The sequence below is a fragment of the Empidonax traillii genome, unplaced genomic scaffold (assembly GCF_003031625.1).
Source record: "Empidonax traillii isolate 1590-97213 ecotype Southwest subspecies unplaced genomic scaffold, ASM303162v1 scaffold48:size2401408, whole genome shotgun sequence".
In the NCBI taxonomy this organism is placed as follows: domain Eukaryota; kingdom Metazoa; phylum Chordata; class Aves; order Passeriformes; family Tyrannidae; genus Empidonax; species Empidonax traillii.
The window spans coordinates 1,856,188-1,878,347 of NW_020955241.1; the positions used below are offsets into that span (position 1 = coordinate 1,856,188).

The 22,160-nt window shown below is 40.0% G+C and overlaps 1 protein-coding gene across 1 annotated transcript in view; it reads right to left on the reverse strand.

Moving 5' to 3' along the window:
• The window catches only part of GRB10 (growth factor receptor bound protein 10), a 109,380-nt gene that overhangs the window by 70,573 nt on the left and 16,647 nt on the right, over positions 1 to 22,160 (reverse strand). The window contains exon 2 of the mRNA XM_027878985.1: positions 13,767 to 13,860. Coding sequence (XP_027734786.1) covers positions 13,767 to 13,860 — 94 coding nt within the window. The remainder of the gene's footprint in view (positions 1 to 13,766; positions 13,861 to 22,160) is intronic.

Consider the following 22,160-nt stretch of genomic DNA (forward strand, 5'->3'; position numbering starts at 1 on the left):
TTGGTGTGACAACATATTTTCACTGATGTTCCTCAGTCTTTTCTTAGATGAACCTGAGGACCATCTGACTAGAAAAACAAACAAACAAGCACAGACTTTGTTTCCTTATTTGACAAATTTACAACTTAAAGCACAAGCCAAGGCGGATGTAGTATAACATCAGAATGTGGAGTTACCTAGAAGTATTTTTAATCTTTAGGAGTAAAAAATAAATTAAGGTTCTTTCTGATTTCTGATGTTTTTATGCACCTATACATACTTTAACCATAAAGAGAACAAAACACCAAGCAGCCTGAGAGCAGGAAAGACCTGCACTAAGAGCTTCTGTACTACATAAAGCACTAGAAACCATTTAAAGTTTCCTCCATCACTCACAGTCCTCCAAAGTGGAGGTCCCACCTGGGCTTCCTTTCAACTTGTGGTGAACTAACTTTGAGCATTATCTTGCTGAAGAGTAACATCTTCTTTTGTACTTCAATCAAACGGATTTCAGATTCTTACTGTCTTCCTCTTTCAACACAGTAGGGTACCATTTCATTGCGAGCTTATGTTCTTTTCTACACTATTAATGTCTCTAATGTTCACTCTGTCAACAACATCCCTCATTCTGCCCTCATTAGGCAGTCTGTCTGTTGGCCTCTCCAAAACTGAGGATTCACTAGAGGACTGTCTTCCCACGTGTTCTCAGTAAAATGCATTTAGAAGTAATCTAGATGCCTGCATGAGACATGCCAAGCATTTTGACCAAGGAATCACTACAAATAAAAAACACAGTAAAGGGATCACAAAGCTATACTACTAAAAATAAATCCATAAAAGTTTTGAGAATAGAGTAACCGTTAAGTTTCTTCCAAGCCTATTTAAAAGCTATTTAACCCATGGCACTAAAAATCTCTCTTTTACCTCCCAGATTTGAAACCAAAATCTTAATAGTGCAAAAGCATTTCTTCTCTATCGCTTTTGTGTCAGATTTATTGTCAGAGGGCTGAGCCTTCTTCTGTGTTATAAGGCACAAAAATCAGGCTGGAGCTGACACTTTCAATGTTAACCTCTCGAATTCAGTGCCCTCACTTTGTATAGATCTGCACATTTGTCTGAAACACAAGGAAAGGTTGCACACAACCAGTTCAGTAGAAATTACTCCAAATTTCTACTGGTTTTCCTTTTAAAATATCTGTATTTCTAGTTCAGTATAAGTGTCTAAGAAAGCTTTTATTGCTGCATTTCATTTCACTTGTCAAAACAGAATAAACTTCCTTCAGAAAAAGTGGGTTTTTTTGCTATTACAAGTACATTAGGAAGTGTGCCAGCACAGCTGTACCACCAAACCCCTGGGAGATACCAGACCCTGGGGAATGTAATTGGTATGAGAACAGCCTGCTTGAAAGGACATCTTTTTTCAGGGCAAAGTCATCAGCACTGAGATCACCAACTCCTTGCTCAGACACCCTAACTGTAAGAAAGAAGGCATTCACCCCAGCCAGGCCTTCAACAAATTTCTCTGATAGTCTCAATTTGCCTCGGAGCCAACAATCTGCCAGATTCATCTCTAAACTTGCTCTTCAGAAAGAGATCTCTCTGTTTTGTATTTCACCAGCTTAACACAGCAGGAGACATGTATCCTGGCCCAAACAGCTCCGCACTATTGCCATACCGAGGAAGGGTTGAGAGGTTTTTTTGTTTTGCTTTGTTCGGTCGTTTTCTTAAACAGAAGGTTTATAGAGATACACAATGGTGGAAAGATATTACCACAAACATAAATACTGTATTAGTAGACATCTCGGCTCCTACAGTAATGAAAACAAATTAGATCTCTTTCAGTAGTTTCACTTCAGCTACATACTAAGGCCATCTTAAAGAAACTCCTTGGCTTTTCACCATGCTTTATGCCTCAAGTGGTTTTTCCTTATCTCATTATCCCACATTTAATGCCTTTCTTTTTTTGTTTTTAGTAAATGTTTCATTGTCAACTGGCAAGTCTGATTACTGTTCCAAACTTTAATTTCAACTCCCAGGTGCACAAAGAAAAAGCTACAGCTACCCTTCAGCTTAATTCACTGACCTCCTCCATACTGTGAGTCAAGAATTATGCACCATCAAAGCACGTTTATGTACCTAAAAGCTGCATCATTTCTTACCACTTCCATGTGAAATGTGGCATACAAACAAGTCACTCTATAGAACAGCTACCCACCATGTAAAAAAATACCCTGTGGTTTACCCTATGTATTAGGACACAATCTCACATATGTTCACATTTCAGTCTTGATTTCATCTCATCAGAACTGACTCAATACCATGAACAAAGCAGGACTTCATCTCAAAAATAGCATGCACACTACCAAGCAGATCTGAACAACATATTTGACAGAAGTTTTTCAGTAGCAATATCCTCATTTTGCTGATGGGGAAAATGTAGGTAGACATCTACAGTGATTTGTTTTGTTCTATGTAACAGCTAATTTGTTGAACAGGTGCTTCTAACTCTTTGCTTTGCTCCCCACAGGCACAGGGGCCAATCCCAAAAAGTATTTCCCAGCTTCTGCTTGGAGGGGGTTGTGAAGAGCTCATGGCTGCTTTGGTGTGCTCACATAAAGAAACACTCACTTAGAGGCGTCCTGCAACGATTTCTGCAGTCCAGTTTCATCAAAACCTCAAGTGAGTCCCATTATTCCGAGCAGCTTATACATGCCCGAGCTATAGATGGTTAACACAAGGGACCCAGGTCTGCTGCTGCCATCATTAACTGCTAGAGTTTGCAACCACTCATTCGCATATATGCGTAAGAGTCTGTGCAACCCCGCAGCACAGGCTTTGGAGGTTTGCTACTCCACACAACTTCCAAAATGAGTGAACATTGAACCATTCTCCCAGTAAGAACCTTGCTATCAATATAGCTGCTAGCCAGCCAAAAGTTACTCGCCTTCAAATCGCCTTCTTTGAGCAAGGACTGGCTGTAAATACAGGCAGGACACTCTGCAGAGAAGCAGAGCTTACAGAAAGAACCATAAAGCTGCTGTAATTGAAGCCTGTGCCATTTTACGCTCTTCTTGCTATCTGAAGTCTGACTACGTTCATGAATCTTTAATCATTTTTTAAACATAGAAAATCATGTTGATACTTATATAAACAGAACTTTACCACTAAGAAAGCCTACTTTCACATTCACCCAAAAGCACAGTAATTTATTAGCCAAGTATTTTAGTGACATTTATTTTTTTCAGATATACCATAGTATATACTCTTTTTGACATAACTAAGTTAAGCTATACTTGCTGATATAGACCATGAGTGCATTCCAGTGCAACTTGTTTGTCTCATCTAAAGGAGATATGTTCCCATGCTGGAAAAAACTTAAAATCTGCAGTCCTCAACTTCCCAGTCATCTGGCTGAATGAATTTAATAAACAGATCAGAAAAAGCATTTCTAAGAAATATCATGTTTAAGCCATAACTTGAACTGGGCATTTTTCTCTCAGCTGTACAATGTGTTACAGCTTTATGTGACGTGACAATCCCATTTTTCTAGTATGTAAGCTCCTGAAAATCGTTTTAATATGCAGAAAAGGATACTAAACCCTTAAACTAACTCTATACTTGTTTGGACTGCTTAACCTAAATTTGCTATAATAGTGTCAGCCAACTTCTAAAATCCATTCAATTTTTAATCACAAGGCCAACCTTTGTTTAGCATTTATAATTCTTCCTCTAATTAAGACCAGCTAACAACTGAAAAGGAGGAGCACAAAGTTGTTGAATCGTTAGGAATCCTAAAGCAACAGAAGCCTTTGCCAAGAGAACTACTGTATCACAAATACGCCCCATTTCACTCTTGCAAACAAGTCAGCTCACACTCATTCTATTTCTTACCCCTGGAAATGTTACAGATCTAGACATTGCTTGCTTATTTTTTGATTATTTTTATTTTTTAAAAGAGGAGAAAAGTGAATTTCTGTAGTCATATCTAAGATGATAAAAGCTCTGCTTAGAAGATGAAAGTCATAAAAAGGTAAATTAACTTATACTTTACCTGAGGCACTTGAAAGAAGAGACAGAAGCCAAAGTTTAGGACACTTACTAGGACAAACAATGGAAGGAAACTGTTCTCCGCCCTCTCACTACTTTGTCAGAGACCAAAAATACAACCTTGAATACACGTCTCTCAGAATTGTTTGCAGACAAGAGGGCTATATTGTGTCAGCTATTAGAAATTATCTACCATCACAAGAGAGATCAAAGGTGCATGGCTGGTCAGAGACAGAACAAAAATCAGTTCAGTGAGCTTTAAATGGGGGTGGGAGTAACTCGGGGCTTCATCAGGTTAAATGGATCTCCTTCTAAAAAAAAACCTCTGATTCCAAAACCGTTAAATATACCAGTGAACCAAGGCTGTTAAAAGCTTTCTTGGGAAGCTGCAGTCCAACCAATCTCAATTCAAGGAGCAGTTTCTGGCATTACAACTGCCTGCACTTCACCACACCACTGCCACCACACTCTTGGAAATCAGTTTAATAGAAAATGGGGTTCCTTTCCCCCTGTCATCTTCAGAAAGCAGAGTATGTACAGTTAACACTGTGCTCTTGATAAATCTGTCTTCTTTTACCAAAGTAAAGAGATGTAAAAAATAAAATAGCCTTCCCTCAACAGTCACAGTGATTTCAAATGTGCACTGCAGATAAAAGAAAATCAATTTCTGACCCACTGATGATACTTTTAAATGTCCAAATAAGCAGAATAGATTTATTTCAGACTTGAACACAACAGTCATGAAACCAGATTAACGCCCTAGAGCTTTCCATGTAATCAGATACTGAAAGGTAGTTCTGTCTCCATTAAAGCTGTCCTTGCATAGTAACATTGTACTTTTATCTCAAAAATTAAGAGAGACTTCTTAAAAGAATATTTTTGAAAGTGTATTTCATAGCAGACGGTACAGTGAGTATGTAGATTGTTTCCATCTCTAACTATACCCTTCCCCTTTACATGTCAAAATGGCTTTGAAATTTAGAATTTGATTTTGGTTAAGGTGTCAGAATTTGAAGTTAATATTCTGATGCTGCAGAGACACTGTTTTTACTGAACAACTGCCATTGTTATGGAATGATTAAAAGCCAGGCTACATAATAAATCAACTTTCCTAGCTGGAAAGCTCATTAGTACTTAGACTATTTTAAGTGCCCACAGCCATGTTTTGACATTTGGCTATAACACCCTCACTGGCAGGTTCAAAAGCTTCTTACATAAAGATAAATACACTTAAAATATTACCCCTAACCGGGAATATGCAAAACCCAAGATTGTGCAGGAAGAGGGTGGAGTGGCACAGGCCAGAATTCAACTGAGCATGTTAAAAATGTCATCCAGAAGCCGTCAAAAGAGCCTATGTTGATAGTATTAATATCCATTCTTCTGCTCTAATATGTTAACAGTACAAATTTAGACAGATTCAAAAAAAAAAAAAAAAAAAAAAAAAAAAAAAAAAAAAAAAAAAAAAAAAAAAAAAAAAAAAAAAAAAAAAAAAAAAAAAAAAAAAAAAAAAAAAAAAAAAAAAAAAAAAAAAAAAAAAAAAAAACCAACGCAATAAAGTTATGCCAGAAAACATATGAGCTAATCCCAAGATCTTACAGTTAACTTGTACTGATTAAATTAGAAGAGAGTATTTCAGATCCCTAAGTTCAGTTATGGACTATTAACTCAAACTCCCGGTCAGGGCCCCTCCCCGGGGCAGATGGAGCTCATTAGCCCTGTAAGGCAATCCATCTACATCCTGAGGACCTCGCTGCCACCGTCCAAGCGTGCTTGGCCCCGGCAGATGAACCTCAGGATTAAAGGGTGGGCTCAGTTCCGCACACTGTGTCTCACCTAAAAAACCCAATGCGCAGGCTGGAAGGTGGAAAGACCTTCCCCGGTTCTTCGTTCGCGAAGAGACTGGGCATATATATATATACATATATATTAATTCAAATGGAAGAAATAAGCCACCTAGGAGGCAGAGGAAGACTTGAGACCACGAGTGTCCCCAAACCCTGGATGGTAAATAAATAAGTATATAAAATGATTTAAAAATTATTGAAATATATTGTATTTGGCTGCTTTAGCAATGGGAATGATGCAATTTGCTAAGTGAATACACTTACAGAGGAGAGAGTGCACCACCCATAGGATATTCGACTTTTTTTCTCATAGAGGACATGATATAAGCGCACAAGAAAGAAGCTCAGCTCTGGTACCTGAGAGAAACATCTCATCACAAGTGGATATTGAGACACTGTTTTCCCTCTGATATCTGATTTTCTCCAAGCACACCATTTCCAGTAGAAGTGTCAGACCCACGAGCTCAAGCCCACAAAATGAAACACCTGGTACAACATCATCCCCATGAAGAGCTTGCCAGGCTGCTTCCCTCCAGGAGCCCTCTCTCAGCCCGTGCAAGGTGCTTACCCTCCCCTCTCAAGAAGCCACCAGCAAGGCTGTTGCATCAGGCTGCCAGCAGACAGGCGCTCGCTGGGCAGGCAGCCAGCTGCCCCGACACCACCGGGGTAGTGGCACCAGCACAGAAAGCATTTATGCCACCGATGACATCACCTCTTTGAGCTGACATACCTCCGGGAAAGCGTGCCAAAGGTAAACAAATACTCGATGTGAACGTTTGCCTCCTGCTAACAGAGCAGGCACTCCCAGCAGCATCTCATGCACCTGCCTCTTGGCATCCCAGCCCCTCACCAAGAGCCCTCGAAGCCTGCTGCGATAGCTGCAGCGCAGAAAAGACAGTCTTCCACGAGATGCCCAAGAGTGCACACCCCCAGGCAAGGAGAGAGGGCATCCCGATGCTACCTCTTGCATTACACCTGGAGGATGCAAAAAGCCGCCTGCTGCAACAGGTGGATTTGCTCTGCATCAGTGGCAGCAGGAAACGCACGTCCCTTAATACTAAGGGCAAAAGTGTCTTTAGTGTCAAAAAGGACATTTGATTTTACGATTGATTTGGCAGTGTCTCTCATTACTCCCTAAGTGGTGAGTTTCTTACAGTTATTGCTTAAGGCCTATGCTAGTAACTTGTTTTCCAGTAGGTAAAATGCAAAGGGTGAGGGAGGTTAAATGCCCTCTTTTTCGGAGACATATCTGTAAAGAAGCAAGAGAATCACACCACTCAGAGGCCCAATTTACACCTTCACCTCCCAAATCTTTAGATAAGAATTTAACAATAACAAGAAATGACCTTCTAATTACTCTAAATTCACACCTTGTGAATCTGCTCCCCTCTGCCCCTTGATAACTGCAGATACAAATACTGAAAGAGAAGGTGAAAAAAATCCCTCTATCTTTAGTATAAAAAAACCCCAACCACTATTTCAGATGCCATGTGCCCAAACAGCTTCAGTCCCTGAGGATGGGTAATCATGGACTATGCTGAGTAAGGAACCCAATTTCCAAATCCAGCTCCACTTGCTCTCCCAATGCAACTGCTCTGCCTCAGCCACCATTTCCCTTCCATCACAGCAAGATCATTGCATACCTGGTAATAGCTACCATTACCCCATAGGTCACAGACTGCCTTCAGAGGAACACGGTATTTTTAAATATGTCCAAAAAGTGATGATTTGCAAAGTTGATAACAAAAAATCAATAAATGGAAGATAAAGAAAAAATAATATTAAAAAATAAAATTAAAAGAAAATCCATCAGTTGCCAGCAAACATTTTTCTCTGAACATGCAACATTTTAATAATTTTTTATCTGTTTCTTCTCATGTCACTGATTTCACTCAATATTCATTATATTATATACAGTCTTCCAGCTAAACTCAGTTTCTCTCTCTTCCTGTAGCTTGCTGCAAATCTCTCAAACTGTCTGTACTAAACACATCTACTTTGTCTTTTCATATTTGTTTTGTTTTGGGTTTTTTGTTTTTGTTTTTGTTTTGTTTTTTTCCGGAGTTCTGTTAGCCCAAGGGTTTGGGAAGTAATCTAAAAAGGGAAGTTAAACTTCTACACAGCTATTACGGCTGCCTTCCTAGTAGCTAACAAGATTCATCACCAAATATAAATGAAAAGTGTTCTTCAGAACAAGACAAAGGTACTGTAATGAGCTAGGCAGGAAGCAGAGCTTCCACTCTCTTCAAAAGATTAGTCAGTGTAAATCTTTTTGGCACTAATGGTGGGTTTTTTCTAAGGCTGGACAATGACAACAACATTTACACAAAGCACGAGAATTCATGAATGTCTGGCAGTACTGTCTATGAAATACAAACAAGTCTATCTGTTTTTCACTCTACATTTTCAACTCGGTACCAGCTAGATTCTGCAAAAACATGGATTAGTTCTGATACACCAGATAACAGACTCATCTCAGTCAGATCCCACAAGTGAAGCATTTCAGAAGTAGCACTGGCTGTTACTACACTCCTCCTTAGCTACGGAATGAATAACAACATCGCCTCAGAGGCAGATACAAAAGAAAAGATATTAAAAGCAAGTAATAACAGTGGCGGAGAAAAAGAGCTCTACACAAGACTGTTTCTCTGGGCTAAATCTGAGGCATTGTAATACTTCATCTACACCCATGCTCATTCAAAAGTCTGCCTGTATTTACATGGGTTTGTATTTTTTTTTGATCCAGGCAGCGTGCTAGAAGGATAGTTTCCACCATGCTGACATTTACTGTCTCTATGGAAGTTAATGTATTAGTGACTAGCCAGTGAAGTACCAGATAGCATCTACCTCAAGGGTCGGCTGCAGTGTGATGCAAGTTGGCAGATGCCCTGGATCCCTCCAGTTTCACTGGGAGCAAGTCATCTGTAATTACAGGGAGGAAATCTAATGTCAACCCAATCCACAACCAAAGCATATTCATCGTCTCACGATAGACAGGATTTTCTACCATGACCAAGCAAGAAAGACCAAAGGCTGAGCTGGCTGTTGACAAAGGGCAGCTGATGGCTAAAACAACTCACATGACCATTTCCTTTTCACTGCTGGAGACGCCTGGCTGTGCAGCCAGAAGTACCATAAGGTTCAGCTCAGCTCTGTCTGCAAACTGCAGTGACAAAAAACATCGAGTGCAACAAGACCTCAGGAAAGGAAGGGTGCATGTGAATGCATTAATAAAAGGAAGATAAATCTTTCATCATAGACCCATGGCAAAGCACATTTGTACAGAAACTGACAATCATCCCACAAGTACACACATACAGAAAGTGCTATAATTGCATGTTTAATACTTCCACTAAAAGGTAAGGTGACAGAATGCATCTTATTTATGCATGGCTTCAAAATTCTGAATAAGAAGTACCTACGCAATCTCAAAAAGTACATGTCAAGTGCCAATAAATGTATTGCCCATAAACTTCACATCTGGGACCGAAGTGTGCACTACTTGCTGCTTGCTAGGAAAAAAAAAAAAAAACAACAAACAGAAAAAATGAGCTCCAAAACATGCCTCAACAAAGAAAATCCCAGAAGTACAGAGTGAAAAGAGAAACAGCAGTGGCGCAGCTGTCAGTTTAAAGCCCCTGAAGTCCAAGTATCAACAAATTCTGTTGGGCTTACAGTTTCTGTAGCATAATGTATTTTGCCACCATAATTCATACAGCAAAACTCTTCCTCAGTAGCACAGGGAAATCTATGATAGATTTGTCTTGCTACTGAGACACATTCAAAGTTAAATTTGGTGGTATCACACAGAGCAGCCAAGAGGAACAGAGGCTGCACTGCCAGGGGGCTTAGGGAGAGAGGAGAACCAGCAGCCTCCTTCAGGACAGGACAGGGAGAAAAAGGGCTGAAGCCCATCACCTCTACTAAAAACCTCAAAATGGCATCTCCATGTGAATGCAGGGCTTTTGACTAAAATCACCACTATGGTCCCCAGCTCTGCCCCACAGTGCCCCTCACTACTGGAGAGGGTACAAAAGGTGTAGGCTACATACTGCAGAAAACCTGTCATTGCAAAATTTTAAACATTCGTGACTGTTGAATGTATTGCAAAGCGAGATGTGCCTGAGGGGGCTACAGTTTCCTTCATCTCCACACTCCACTGCAGAAGGGAAAAAATTTCGAAAAATACCAATACCTGTCCCATCCTACGCATGCTCTCACTTTCTCTTGGTGTTTTTAAAGATGGTGAATAGTTGTTGAGATTTTTTCTTCAGCTCCTTCCTTTTCCTCTTCAGAAAAGGCCACATAATTTAAAACTATTTTTCTTCTCCAAGCCTAGAAACTTCCCTACAACTTTTGGAAGGACTGATCCAGAAATATTTAGAGTTGTGGTTATTAAATGCCAAATCCTGGCTGGCTGTTATTAACTTCCTATAACTTTTAATAGGTAGCTGAAGCATCCTTTACATCAGTGGCTATCACTATTTCAATATTAGTATTGCTCAGCAAGACAAAGCTTGTTTTTTCCTATTACATTTAATTTATGAAGTAGCTTATGGGGAATACAGGAAAGACATCACAGTTTCCACTGTTTGCATTTAGTACATTTACAAAATTTGCCCAATTATCAGAATCATTGAAAAGTGAGTACTAAATAATGGCTTAGATATAAAAATACTTACTGCTAAAGTAAGCAAGCTTATTAACATACCTACACATAAGCAGTTATTAAACTATTTCTAGGAAAAAATACCATTCCATCTACACTCAACTTTGTACATGTGCTTCACATGAAACCGTCCTATTCTAATGACTCCTCACTTTACAAAAGTATCTTCTGCTTCCCAATCTTTAAAAGATACTCTTTTGAAATAAAAAGCTGAGCAGTTATAAAGCATCTGCTTGTGTAAAAACAGTGATTCAGCAGGAAACACGTACTTGAAATACCCTTCACAAGAAAGGGCTCATTCAGGCAGGGACAGTTGGCAGGGCTATCTCAGTCTCCACTTGAATGCTCTTTTTCCAGTTCGAGTTGAAGGGATTCAGATGCCTGGGAAGAAGCTAATCACCATTTTTATAGACTGTGGAAAGCAGTTCAGGTTCAGGATTGCAAGTGCTTGTTCCAAAAGCTCCCCCCAGTGAAAAGCAAAGGGCCATAAGTTAATGTTCAACAGAAACCGGCAGATCGGCTGCACTCGCTGAGCGATGTGGTCAGGTATGAATTGGAAGTGCACACATAAAGTAACATAACAAGTACCATTGCTCAAAGTTCAGCTGCAGCGTTTAATGCACAAGACACTAAAGAGAAAAAGGCAAGGAACATCTAACACATTAAATATTTTAGCCAATTCTAATACCTACACAATTTCTGCTCATGTGAAACACAGGAACAAAGGCTTTAGATCTAATAATAGGTATATGCTGAAGTCAGCATGCAACGTTGTACATAATTGGAAGCAAAAACTGCCAAAGTCTGTTGCAAATATCTTTATCATCAACATAATCAAGACATACCACCAGATTAATTTGCAGTGGTCCTGCAAGTTGCTTCCAGACATAGGTTTACTCTTACATTTTTAACCAGTGCCAGTGCGAGCAAAGCTTTAATAGAAAGTAATGGATAACAAAGTTTTGTGTAAGAGTAGAAAAAAACAAAGTAAACAGTGGCCATAGAACTTAAAAATCAATTTCATGTCAATAATCTAGTCTTCCTATTTATTATGTGACTAATGTGACTGCATGTGAGCTAGTTCAGACTATGTCATAACTCCCATCGAAGCTCTTTGTGTTGTACTTTTTCTATGTACTATTCATTAATCAGTAACTGGATTACATGCCAGCTCTTAAAATACTTGTACTTTCAAGTTCTTGAATAAGAATGTATATGTCATATACAGTGCAAGACTGTAGATGCTCACACTTCGACAGGGGGACATGCAAAACATGACACCATATCATGCTTATGGTCGCTTCCATTTTCAAAAAGTTACCAAAGCAGCAGGTATCACGTCTGTAAGGCACACTGCTTCCCTCCAACACTGCAAAAAGGCAGAAGTGCTACAGCTCAGCACAGCTTTAAGGGCCACCTTCAGGCATTCCGATTTCAATTCTTAATCCACACCACTAACGTAACAGTGTCAAGATTAATAATGTACTATATACTTACTTCAGGAACAAAATTAGAAAGATTTTAGAAATCCTGGATTTGACTGCTTTCAGTCAGCTGACATAGAAGAAAAATCTCAAACAATTTGTGGATGCATAAGTGATCTTTACTTCAGAAAGTATTGGGAAATCTGTTAACTGAGTCTTGCTTTAGAAACAGGCATTAAACTGCCAGTATCCCCTGCTATGCAAAATTTTCTTTAAAGACAGCTGTTTCCCAAATTAATTTGGACCCCTGCATACAGACATTTGTCTTGAAGTGGCTGAGACACAGCCACATGTCAGGTGACACTGTACGGATCCTTCTGCAGTACAACAATACTCATAGAGGAAAAGAAGGATCTGAAAAGGAAGCAGGAAAACGTCAGGCTGCAAAGCTGGCATTTTGCCGTCAAAACACAATATTACCTATTTCTTCAATAAATGTTCAGACTTCAAAAGCAGCAGCCACACATGAACTCGAACCACACAGCACGTGTTCCCCCCCAAAAAAATCCCTTGATTAAAAGGGGGATATTTACAAATAGCTTCAGAAGTCACCTGTATAGATCTTCTCCAAGATTTGCACATCCTGAGATGGGTGAAATTAATGTAACAGTATCACACTAAAACAAACAAAAAATTGAATTTATAAACTCTGATCGATGCACGCAAGCATGCCACAACACACTGCCTGTGTTACTGAAAGTTTTAGACTGGATTACATTGCAATTGAAAACAAAGCTTCAAAAACACCAGAAGACTTGGAGCGTGGAGAGGGGAGCAAGTTAAAGTACAATTTTCATTACATTCTGGGACTTGTTTGTGAAACCTAAATGGTCTTGATAATTTAAGAGTCATGAAATTCCAGTCTTGCTGCCCTTGACAAATTAAAAATGCTGGATTTTTAATGGACAAACTCAAGCATGTCATATTTGGCAAATATTTAAAGTAACACATTTGTAATCTTTTCTGCTCAATAGTCTTGTTCTGACTGCATTACTATTAACTGTTTCACTGATGAAACAACATTTGAAGATGACCTTCAAGGACTTGGTTTCAAATTAAACCATCAGGAACCCCAAGGGAAAAAGGGTTCACTGGTTAAGACAGCACTCTCTATAATCAATTATTTCAAACCTAAAAAAAAACCACCTGAGCTGAACAGTCTCTGCAATAATAGTAATCGTTGCCTTTTATGTGTCTGGACAGAAATCAGCTCAGACTTTTACGATTTATTTCAACTTTTTATGAGTACTCTTGTTGACTTACAGAAGCTAAATTATTACACTAGCACTAATAATTCTAGTTCCAGACTTTCTTTTCCCAAATAAGCTGAATTCTATCATGGAAAGCAAGTAAACATGCTTTTATTTTCTCCTACTGCAGACACTGAGCCAGAGCCCTGAATTCTTCTTATAGCAGTCAAAGATTTTTTTAAATGCAACTTTAACATTACAAATGTTGAAGTCCATTTCAGTACTTGTCTCCCCCCTTCCTAAAAAACAGGAAAATATCCCTGTTACCCTGCCCAGTAATCCCATTTTGGGCTGCAAGAAATGCATACAAATCCTTCATCATGTTCACTCACAACTCAAAGGACAGTTGTGACCAGAAACATTTTTTTCAGCTCTCCTCCTCCAACTATCCAGAACATTTCTTTCCCCCAGTGAGGAAAATGGCAATATGGAGGTCAAACCACATCTGCATTCCCTTGAGGAGCCTGGATTTCCACCCTCTGTTCCTTACCTTGGTGATTCAGGGAGATGCGATTAGATGGTTCTTGGAAACCCGGTTCCACCAGATCCCGCCGACCATGAGCTGAAGTCTGATCTACATTGTCCTGAAAAGAGAGGAGCAGAATATCTTATTAAAACCACGCATTCTGTACTTCCTGTAAGCTATATTACACGAAGTCAAACCACTGATACAAAACAAAAAGAACCCCACCATACCTCTGACAGGAGAAATCAGTGTCAGAGAAGGTGGGGGGGCAGAGCAGAAGGGGACACCAGACTGTCACATTAATACTTGTGGCATGAATCCAGAATCAATGACTATACTGTTGGCTCATCTGTACACGAGTTTGCATTTCAGACTGAGAAACAGTGATGTAAATGCACTACCTAGTTTAACAAAAGTTTCTTCTAGCATCAAATTATGTGGAGGCTTGGGGCTTTGTTTTCTTTAATTCCAAGTCTGTGGCTTAGGGTTTTGTAACTAATTAACTGGACTGAAACAGATTCAGTAGTGAACTACTAAACCTCAAGAGGAATCAGAAGTTCAGTTTAGATAAACATCCATGCCTCTGGATGCCAACCTGTTGTTTTTTTCATACTAGAACTCTCACAAGATCAGGTTTCATGAAGTTTTAAGACAAACTGAATTTGGCTCAGTCTAAAACACCACAGTTTCTCACAGATCTTGCCAAAGGAGACAACTAGGAGAAAGCAGGGGAATTGAAATATAAACAAGAATATGAGAAAAGCAAGATAAATCACATTTTCGAAGTAAGAGAAGGGGATTTAAAGCAGGTACATAGTTTTATAAAGCTGGCATACCTTTGCATATACCAGTTATGGGTGGGTATGGAAAAGTGCATTAAGTTGACTGCATTGATATATCACCCACCATAAACTGCTGCAGTGATATACGTGACTATATACACGATCCTGCTGTGCCCAAAGTGTGGGATAAATACACAATGGCATCACCCACATTTATGTCAAAACATAGGAACCACCTTCATGGCAAATGATGTTGTAATTATGGCAGAGCAATAGCATGCCCACAGTGAGTGGCAATTCAACTATGTGCAACCGTGAACTCTCAGCCCAGCACTTCCAGTTTACAGAATATAAGCTAATGCTCAAAAACATAATGGATGTAGTGTTTGGGGCTTAGAATTGCATATAGTTGTACAGTATATTAAATAAATTATATTATCTCTTCATCAGAGAGACTGTCTCAGCAAATACTTGAGCTTTGATTTAAATACTCGAGCACTTACTCTCAAGTGTCTTCACCATCAGGGATCAGTTCAAGACCCCACAGGCATTTAAAAGACAAAAGCTGCCAAAAGTGATATGACTAAGGAAGGTTTTTATGAGCAAACCAATATATGATAAGATAAAAAATGGCATCCATCTATGCCAGATACAACTAGGACCACTCAGACTTCTGCCTCCGTATTGACTATCCCCACGTATAGCTCTTCACATTCTTCGCGCTGGTTTTCACAACACTGGCTGTTGTTTCATGAGTCACATCTCCTTTACCTCACAAGTTTTTGTAGTTGCTTCTTAGGAATCAAATAAAAACCCCAAACCACATCAGACCTGCTGTCAGCACAACTATCTTTGTTCTTACTTTCTTGAAACTGCGGTACTTGTTAGCTCTTTCACTGGAGCTAGCTGAACATGTGTTAGGAACAAGCAACTCACGAGGGTCCCGTCTCCATCAAATCCCTTGCAACTGCAGGGTATCACATTCCAACATTTCTAGTGCTTTCGGAGCACTAGTCATTCTCACTGGATATATCTCATTTTCTCTGGGATGCCACACAGCCATCATTGAACTGGATCACATCATCTCAATTTTAAATTTCAGGCAGGAAATCTGGGACTTGGAGCACAAGATGGCAACTGCAGAAAGGACGTACAAAATTATGAGTTTGTTCCCCAGAACGCTTAGTGTAATTGATTCAAAGGTGCCAAGGGCAACAGAGGGGAGGAGATGCTAATCTAGGAAAATTTTCAGTCATAACCTAAAGCTGAAGCAGACTGCTCTCAGTACAAAGGCTAAGACATGAGCATCCCAGGCATTGAGAACTCAGCAGAACATCCCTCCCGAGCACAGAGCTTTTCTCTGTGCATTTCCCTCTGTGCAATTCAACATGACAAATTTTTATGGGGTAGCTAAAACTCCAGAGATGCAGCTTCGTACTATCAGTTCCACTTCCCAGGAACAAGTCCCAGTGCCCAATACATGGATGCATTTACATATTGCCTCTTGGCTAGGAAGAACAACAGGGCATCCCAAGAAAAATAAAAGCTGGAGCAAGTAAACCCGTTATAAGTTATTTGTTACTTATCTAAATGTGTTTTCAGCTGCCCCAATATATACAAGTGCAAGGTAAGATTTATGCAGTGCTATGTATCAGCAAAGGTGAAATGGGGCTAAGATGCATCATTTTACATTTGAGTTTCCCACAGCAATAACACATAAACACTTAAATGAAAAGACCTTATTTCAGGCTTACACCTGGCTCCAAGCCCACAACTCTTCAATTAAACTAGATTTTTTTTTTTTTTTAACTAGCAATTGCCAATAATTTACAGGAATAGGATACACCCTCTCTGGAATCACTTTACATCTGTACCAGAAGATGCTGAGAACTACAGGCCTTGCGAAGTTAAGCCAAACCCATGGTCAAGTTTTCAGAAGCAGAGGCTATAGTTACTAATGACTTCTGGTTGCTGCCCTTATAAAACTGATACCCCTGTCTATTTCGTTCGGTGCAAACAGCTGCTCAGAAGGTCCAGAGAGTTCTCCTGCTGCTTGAGCAAACCAGGGAAACAAAGGTTTCCTCCGGACACTGAGGGCCAGCAAAACCCAGGTGCTAAAGCAAAGCACCAAGCCGTGCATAAACAAAGCCACACCTGTTACAGCAATGCAGGCAGTGGAGGGGAAAAGGTAAGGGCGGTGTGGTTTAAAGAGCTAGGGGTAGTTTCACATGACCCTCCAGAATCTGTTTGTGTCCGTTGTGCACAGACAAACACTGGCACTCGGCCAGCAGCAGCTGAGATCAGACACTGGAACAAGGTTTAAAGAAGAAAGGGGAGGGGGGCAGGAAATAAAGTTATATAATTGCTCTGTGCCAGCAGCCTTGTTGTTGAGCTCCATCTCAAAGCTGAGGCCATGGCCCTCAGCAAGGTGGGCACCTGCTTTGATCTATTACCATCCCCCCTGTCGTGGCTGAAACCAAGCTTGAAGTCATTTGTTTGCTTCATGGTTTAATCCCCAGCTCTCCCTCCTTTTCCAATAAATGCTCTCAATATGAAATTAAGGCATGTTACTTAATTTACTGTACCATCCAGCTTTTGTAGTATTTCTAGAAGCTAACAAATCATTAGCCCTCCCTGACTTGTTTGCATGTACTATTTTCTCTGTCAGTCAACGTCTGCAACCAAGGATGATTTAATCAAGTGACTAGCAAGAGTGCTAGAAGGATCTGAAGCACGGTTTATTTTTCACAGAGTCCTTTAAAGCATTAGGATTTCATGTTGCCAAACACACCATCATTACAGGTCACACTACGATGTCCTTTTGCAAACCTATACTGCACGACACAAAAGGTGACAAGCTTGCATCGCTCTAAGAGCCAAAGTCCACTCATAGACACCGTTATCTCTACGTATCAGTAACCAGGACAATCTTGATTTATTTTTCAATCTATAACCAAGCCTTTCAAGTTGCAATCTTTCAACTATGGCATATGTTTGCTGCTGTTTGTGCTAGCATGATAAGCATTTCATTTATCAAAGAAAACATTAAATCTTGGTTTTAATTGGTGAATCAGATAGTCATATACTATAGCAGCTCCTCTGTCTGCACACATGCTCTTTAATCATTTCTTCAGCTTCAAGTGCTACTGTTCCCACCTGCAGGTTAGCTCAGAAGAGTATTTCTCAGTACGAAACAGTTGTTATTAGGCTGACCAGTGTGTTGCTACTACTGGGAGTGCTACTACTGCTGCTTCTCTCATCCTAGTTCATTCAGCAAAGGTTATCTAGTCAGTCATTCAGGATAATCTTAAGGGTAAATAGTGCCTAGAGAAGGGAGGAAGCAGATTCAAAAGCAAATAATAAAGCATCATCAGTACTTCCCTTCTCCCTCATTCTTTGCAAAGAAAGGGGCCTAACATTAGCAGAAACTGAGCAGTTTTCTTTGAGAAGTCTGGAAATCCCCTGTTACTGAAGGCTTCAACTTTTTCTAACTTCAGCAGTCACTGGAAGTTCATGAGATGAAGAAAGGCTACAAGTGGCAGCACAGCTTCTCGGAAGCTCCTGGGAGCATAGCCAGATTGAGGATGTCCAGACCACCAAGACGACAGTCCCTGGTTTTGGATTTACTGTAGCTGTTTGCAAACCCACACTGCCATGCCCCTGAACAAAAGGTTCAATTGAGCAAGAGTCACGCGTACTCATGCCAGCAGTCCCACAGCGACAAATTAAGATCATGACATACTTCTGATGTTTGTACACTGTCCAGCACAACAGAAAGGAAAGTCAGACATGCTGACAGGTCTCATCGTGGTTTAGGAGATTATCAAGGCAAATACACCTCAGTTTGCACAGAGGCACTCCTGCCTTGCCTGCCCACCTGGCAGAGCTCATTCACGACACCAAGGTTGAGGTCTTAAAACTCGTTGAGCGTAAAGAGAAAATTAGCCAAGTCATAATTTGAACCATCTTAGCTTTCCTCTGTTCAGGCAACCTGTGCAAAGCAAAATGAAGTACTTAATGCTATCACAGACCAAGGAAACTATGGCAGAGTGTTAAAGTGTAAGCAGTTTCCAAAAAAGGAAATTACAAAAATTCCCTGAAGAAGTGTCCACTAAGGGCTGTGAAAAAGCAGACACAGCTCCTGGCTTCTGCAGAAGAAAGGGGATACTTGGAGAAATTATACCCTCTCTTTGTATCTGCAACTTGTTGCTCTTAGAGGAAGGACACAGAGATAGAGGAACATTTCTTTATCTGACCCAGTAGTGTAATACTTAACATGCTCCTGGAGTTTCTTTAGGTAATAAACAGATTAGGCTGCATTTTATTCTGAGGACTGCTTTGTAAGATTCCTCACTTTCCCAACAAAAGACAATTTGCATTTATGTAAAGTAACTTCCTGCACTGCTTCTTAAGCTATGCACCGCTTTTTAAGTTATGCTTCTACTTTACACCGTGATTTTGCAGCTTACTTAAAGCATCAGATGTACAAGGAGGATAATAGACTCTATTATGCTAAGTGCTGAGTAGCCAGCTATTCATCTAAATAGCTTTCTGGTATCCACAAGCATCTACAGAGTTTCTGTTCACTTGGTTTTACTTGTAGCCCTGTGAAGGCAAGCACACAAGCAATTGCAGGAATAAATCCACCTGACAGATCCAGAGCTATGTTCAAGTTCTAATATAAACTCCACAGTCCAGATCAATTAGCAATGCATGTGATGCTCCTTTCTTAAAAATACAGCAGCACAGTCCCCTACCAGACATATGTTTGGTACAGCATATTTTCAGCAAGCTGACATCCTGGAGTTTGAGGACGTGTGTCCCGAGTAAGAGGCCCAAGGGAAGAGCAAGGCTCTTGGGTTTGCCCAGTCACTTCTTTGCAGATGATTTCAACTTTACTCAAACACAGTTTGTATGTTTTCCTGTTTTTTGCAAGAGTGCTTAACGTCTCATAGAAATAAAGAAAAAAGAGGCTTTGCACACTAGGCAAAAAACTTTAAAGTGCATTCTCAGACAACCCACATATTACATAATTACAGACCTGTAACCTGGTTTCCTGCCTCTTAACTATAGTCATTTGACTAGGTAGGAGCCAAGTGAAAGGCTCAGTAAGTCAACAGAGTAACTGTGAACCTAGAATTTTAGCATTCCCATTGCTAAGAGAGCTTGTACAAACAAGGGCTTAAAATAAAGCACTTAGCTTTGTCAAAAGTTGGGCTCTCTCTCCTGAAGTAGCAAAGCCACTAACTGCAGGAATCCTTCTGTTTTTACAGTACTGGCTGTCAAGACTGGGAGCAATAACTCTAGAGACCAAGAACAAACAAGCCCAGCTCAGGATTACAGGAGTAGCAAAGGCAGCAGTACATTCCTCTCAACACACAGCAGCACCTCTGATCCTTGGTGCCACAAATCACTGCTGCAAATCACTGAAAACCTGGCATGGTGCACAGACTTACTGTGATCCACACATTCATACAACCCTCAGCAGACCAACCAGCCCACCATGCAACATATACAATAGCTACAAGAAACACAGCAGACCAGGAATCAGCGAAGAAAGAAGGAAAATGAAACTGATAGACAAGACAGACCTGTGTCCGTGGTCCATGTCTCTGCAATGGCAGGGAATTTGTTAAATGAATCACAGGAATTATATTACATCCTATGATACAGGGGAAGGCAGAAAGGCTTGTCAGTCTGACCTTGGAGGAATTTCTCTCCCAACAGCCTCTGGGCTTCAGTAACCCACTGACCATAGGTCCTTCAATTCAGAAAAAAATTGGGAGTTTGGACCCTGTTGTTGACCCCAAAACCCCATAGTGTGCATGCCCCAACTCAGTGAAGTGTTTCTTCCTAACAGCCATGGGCTGACATAGTTATAGAAGCTACTGCTATAGCTGAGCTAGAAAGTTATTTTTCTGAAGGTGCTTCAGATTTATTTTAGGAGTCCAATTATGTGACTTGTCACTACCTGCATTGCAACTGCTATCAGGGCACACCAAAAACTACTGTTACTACTAGCCAGTTTCTTCCTGTCCTCCCCCCAGCTCGAAGTGTCTCTTTGCCCTCCAGGAAATAAACAAATTAATTAATCAAATAGTTAATGTAGTCCAGCAAGACCTGGGCCATGACTAGCAAGCTCCAACAGTGTCTGGTAGGAGTAGTTTATTAATAAAAGGTTTTTCTCCAGTAAAGCAGGAGTGAGCATACTACATTAGCTGACAGCTCCAGCAATGCACTTTTACAGCACACACACAGGCTAACATCACAGATTCAGCTTCTCTAGGCTGGTCTTTGCAAAACTGGCATTAACAGAATTTTCAACACTCCTGGACCCAAAATTTGACAATAACGATGTCAAAATAAATTTCTGTCACTAGATGCAGTCCTCTCCTAGTAGAAACTAACTGCTTCTGCAAGAACTGAGCTATCTCCAAGTACTCTGCATGAGAAAACAGATAGTACATTCCACACTGTGCACTTTTTGGACCAGACTGTCATTTATTATGGGAGAAGAAAATTCAACGCATCATGGTTGCTGTCTTTTAATCAGCTAGCAAGGAAGGAATCCAACTGACAGGCTTAGAAATGCTAAAAGCTTTGTTCTATTTTTAATGAGACTAAAACCACTGGGTCTGTTAGAGACAGTTTACACAGTTTACAGCTAAAATAAAGTCTTGAGATACAGAAAAGGAACAATTGCACAAAATTCTCGGTGAAAGTAATCACTCCTTAAAGATGTATTCATCTATAAAGTACTTACAAAAATGAAGCATTTACTTACTGATAAAGCATTCTTTTGCATTCTTTTTTTTTTAAACAAACTAGGTTCCTTCCGATTTCTAACAAAACACCACTGAATAAATGGAGTTTATATTAGGAAATTCTTCACAGCAGAAAAATCACATGCTTACATAAAAGTTTTGTTTCTTCTGCTGGTGCCTGTAGATCCTTATAATGTGTCTTTAAGCTTACTGAATTGTAAGTTAGCTTTACCTCCAAAGCATATCGTTACCTCTGGCAAGGGACTGCTACTGACAAAGCTACCAAAACCATCCGTTGCTGCATGTTCTAGGCCCTTTGGTTTTCATCAATACTGACTCCACCAAAAAAGTCCCTGAAAAATCTGTTTTTTTTGGGAGAGAACTGTATTTACCTACAGGAATTAAATTGAAAAACTGAGTTTAGTTATTATGAGAAAGCATAAAGTAAGCTAAAGCAATACATCACATTCCTCTTCTTTTTAAAGAGGCTTCTCAGTGACATATTGTATCAAAGAACTGAGACTTAAGAGACTACACTACTTAAACTGAGCTAAAAGCACAAGTTCATACATGTTAAATACTATACTGGATGGTGCTCATGCAATCTGAGGCAGTAACACAAACCATAACAATGTGGTGTTGTCGTAAAACCTTTAGCCTACTCAAGAATCTTTACCAGGGTCACCTTGTATGTTTTGTCCAAATGTTTCTGAAGTGCATGGTCAGGCTATATTCCTTCTTCATCAGAAAAAGGAAAAGAAATACAATGGGAATATTTGTAACCTGGTGCTATGGAAAATTTCAGCATGTCACACACTTGCTAACATACCTGTTCAGTCTGAGAAACTGTCTTCAAAATTATTTTCTTTTAG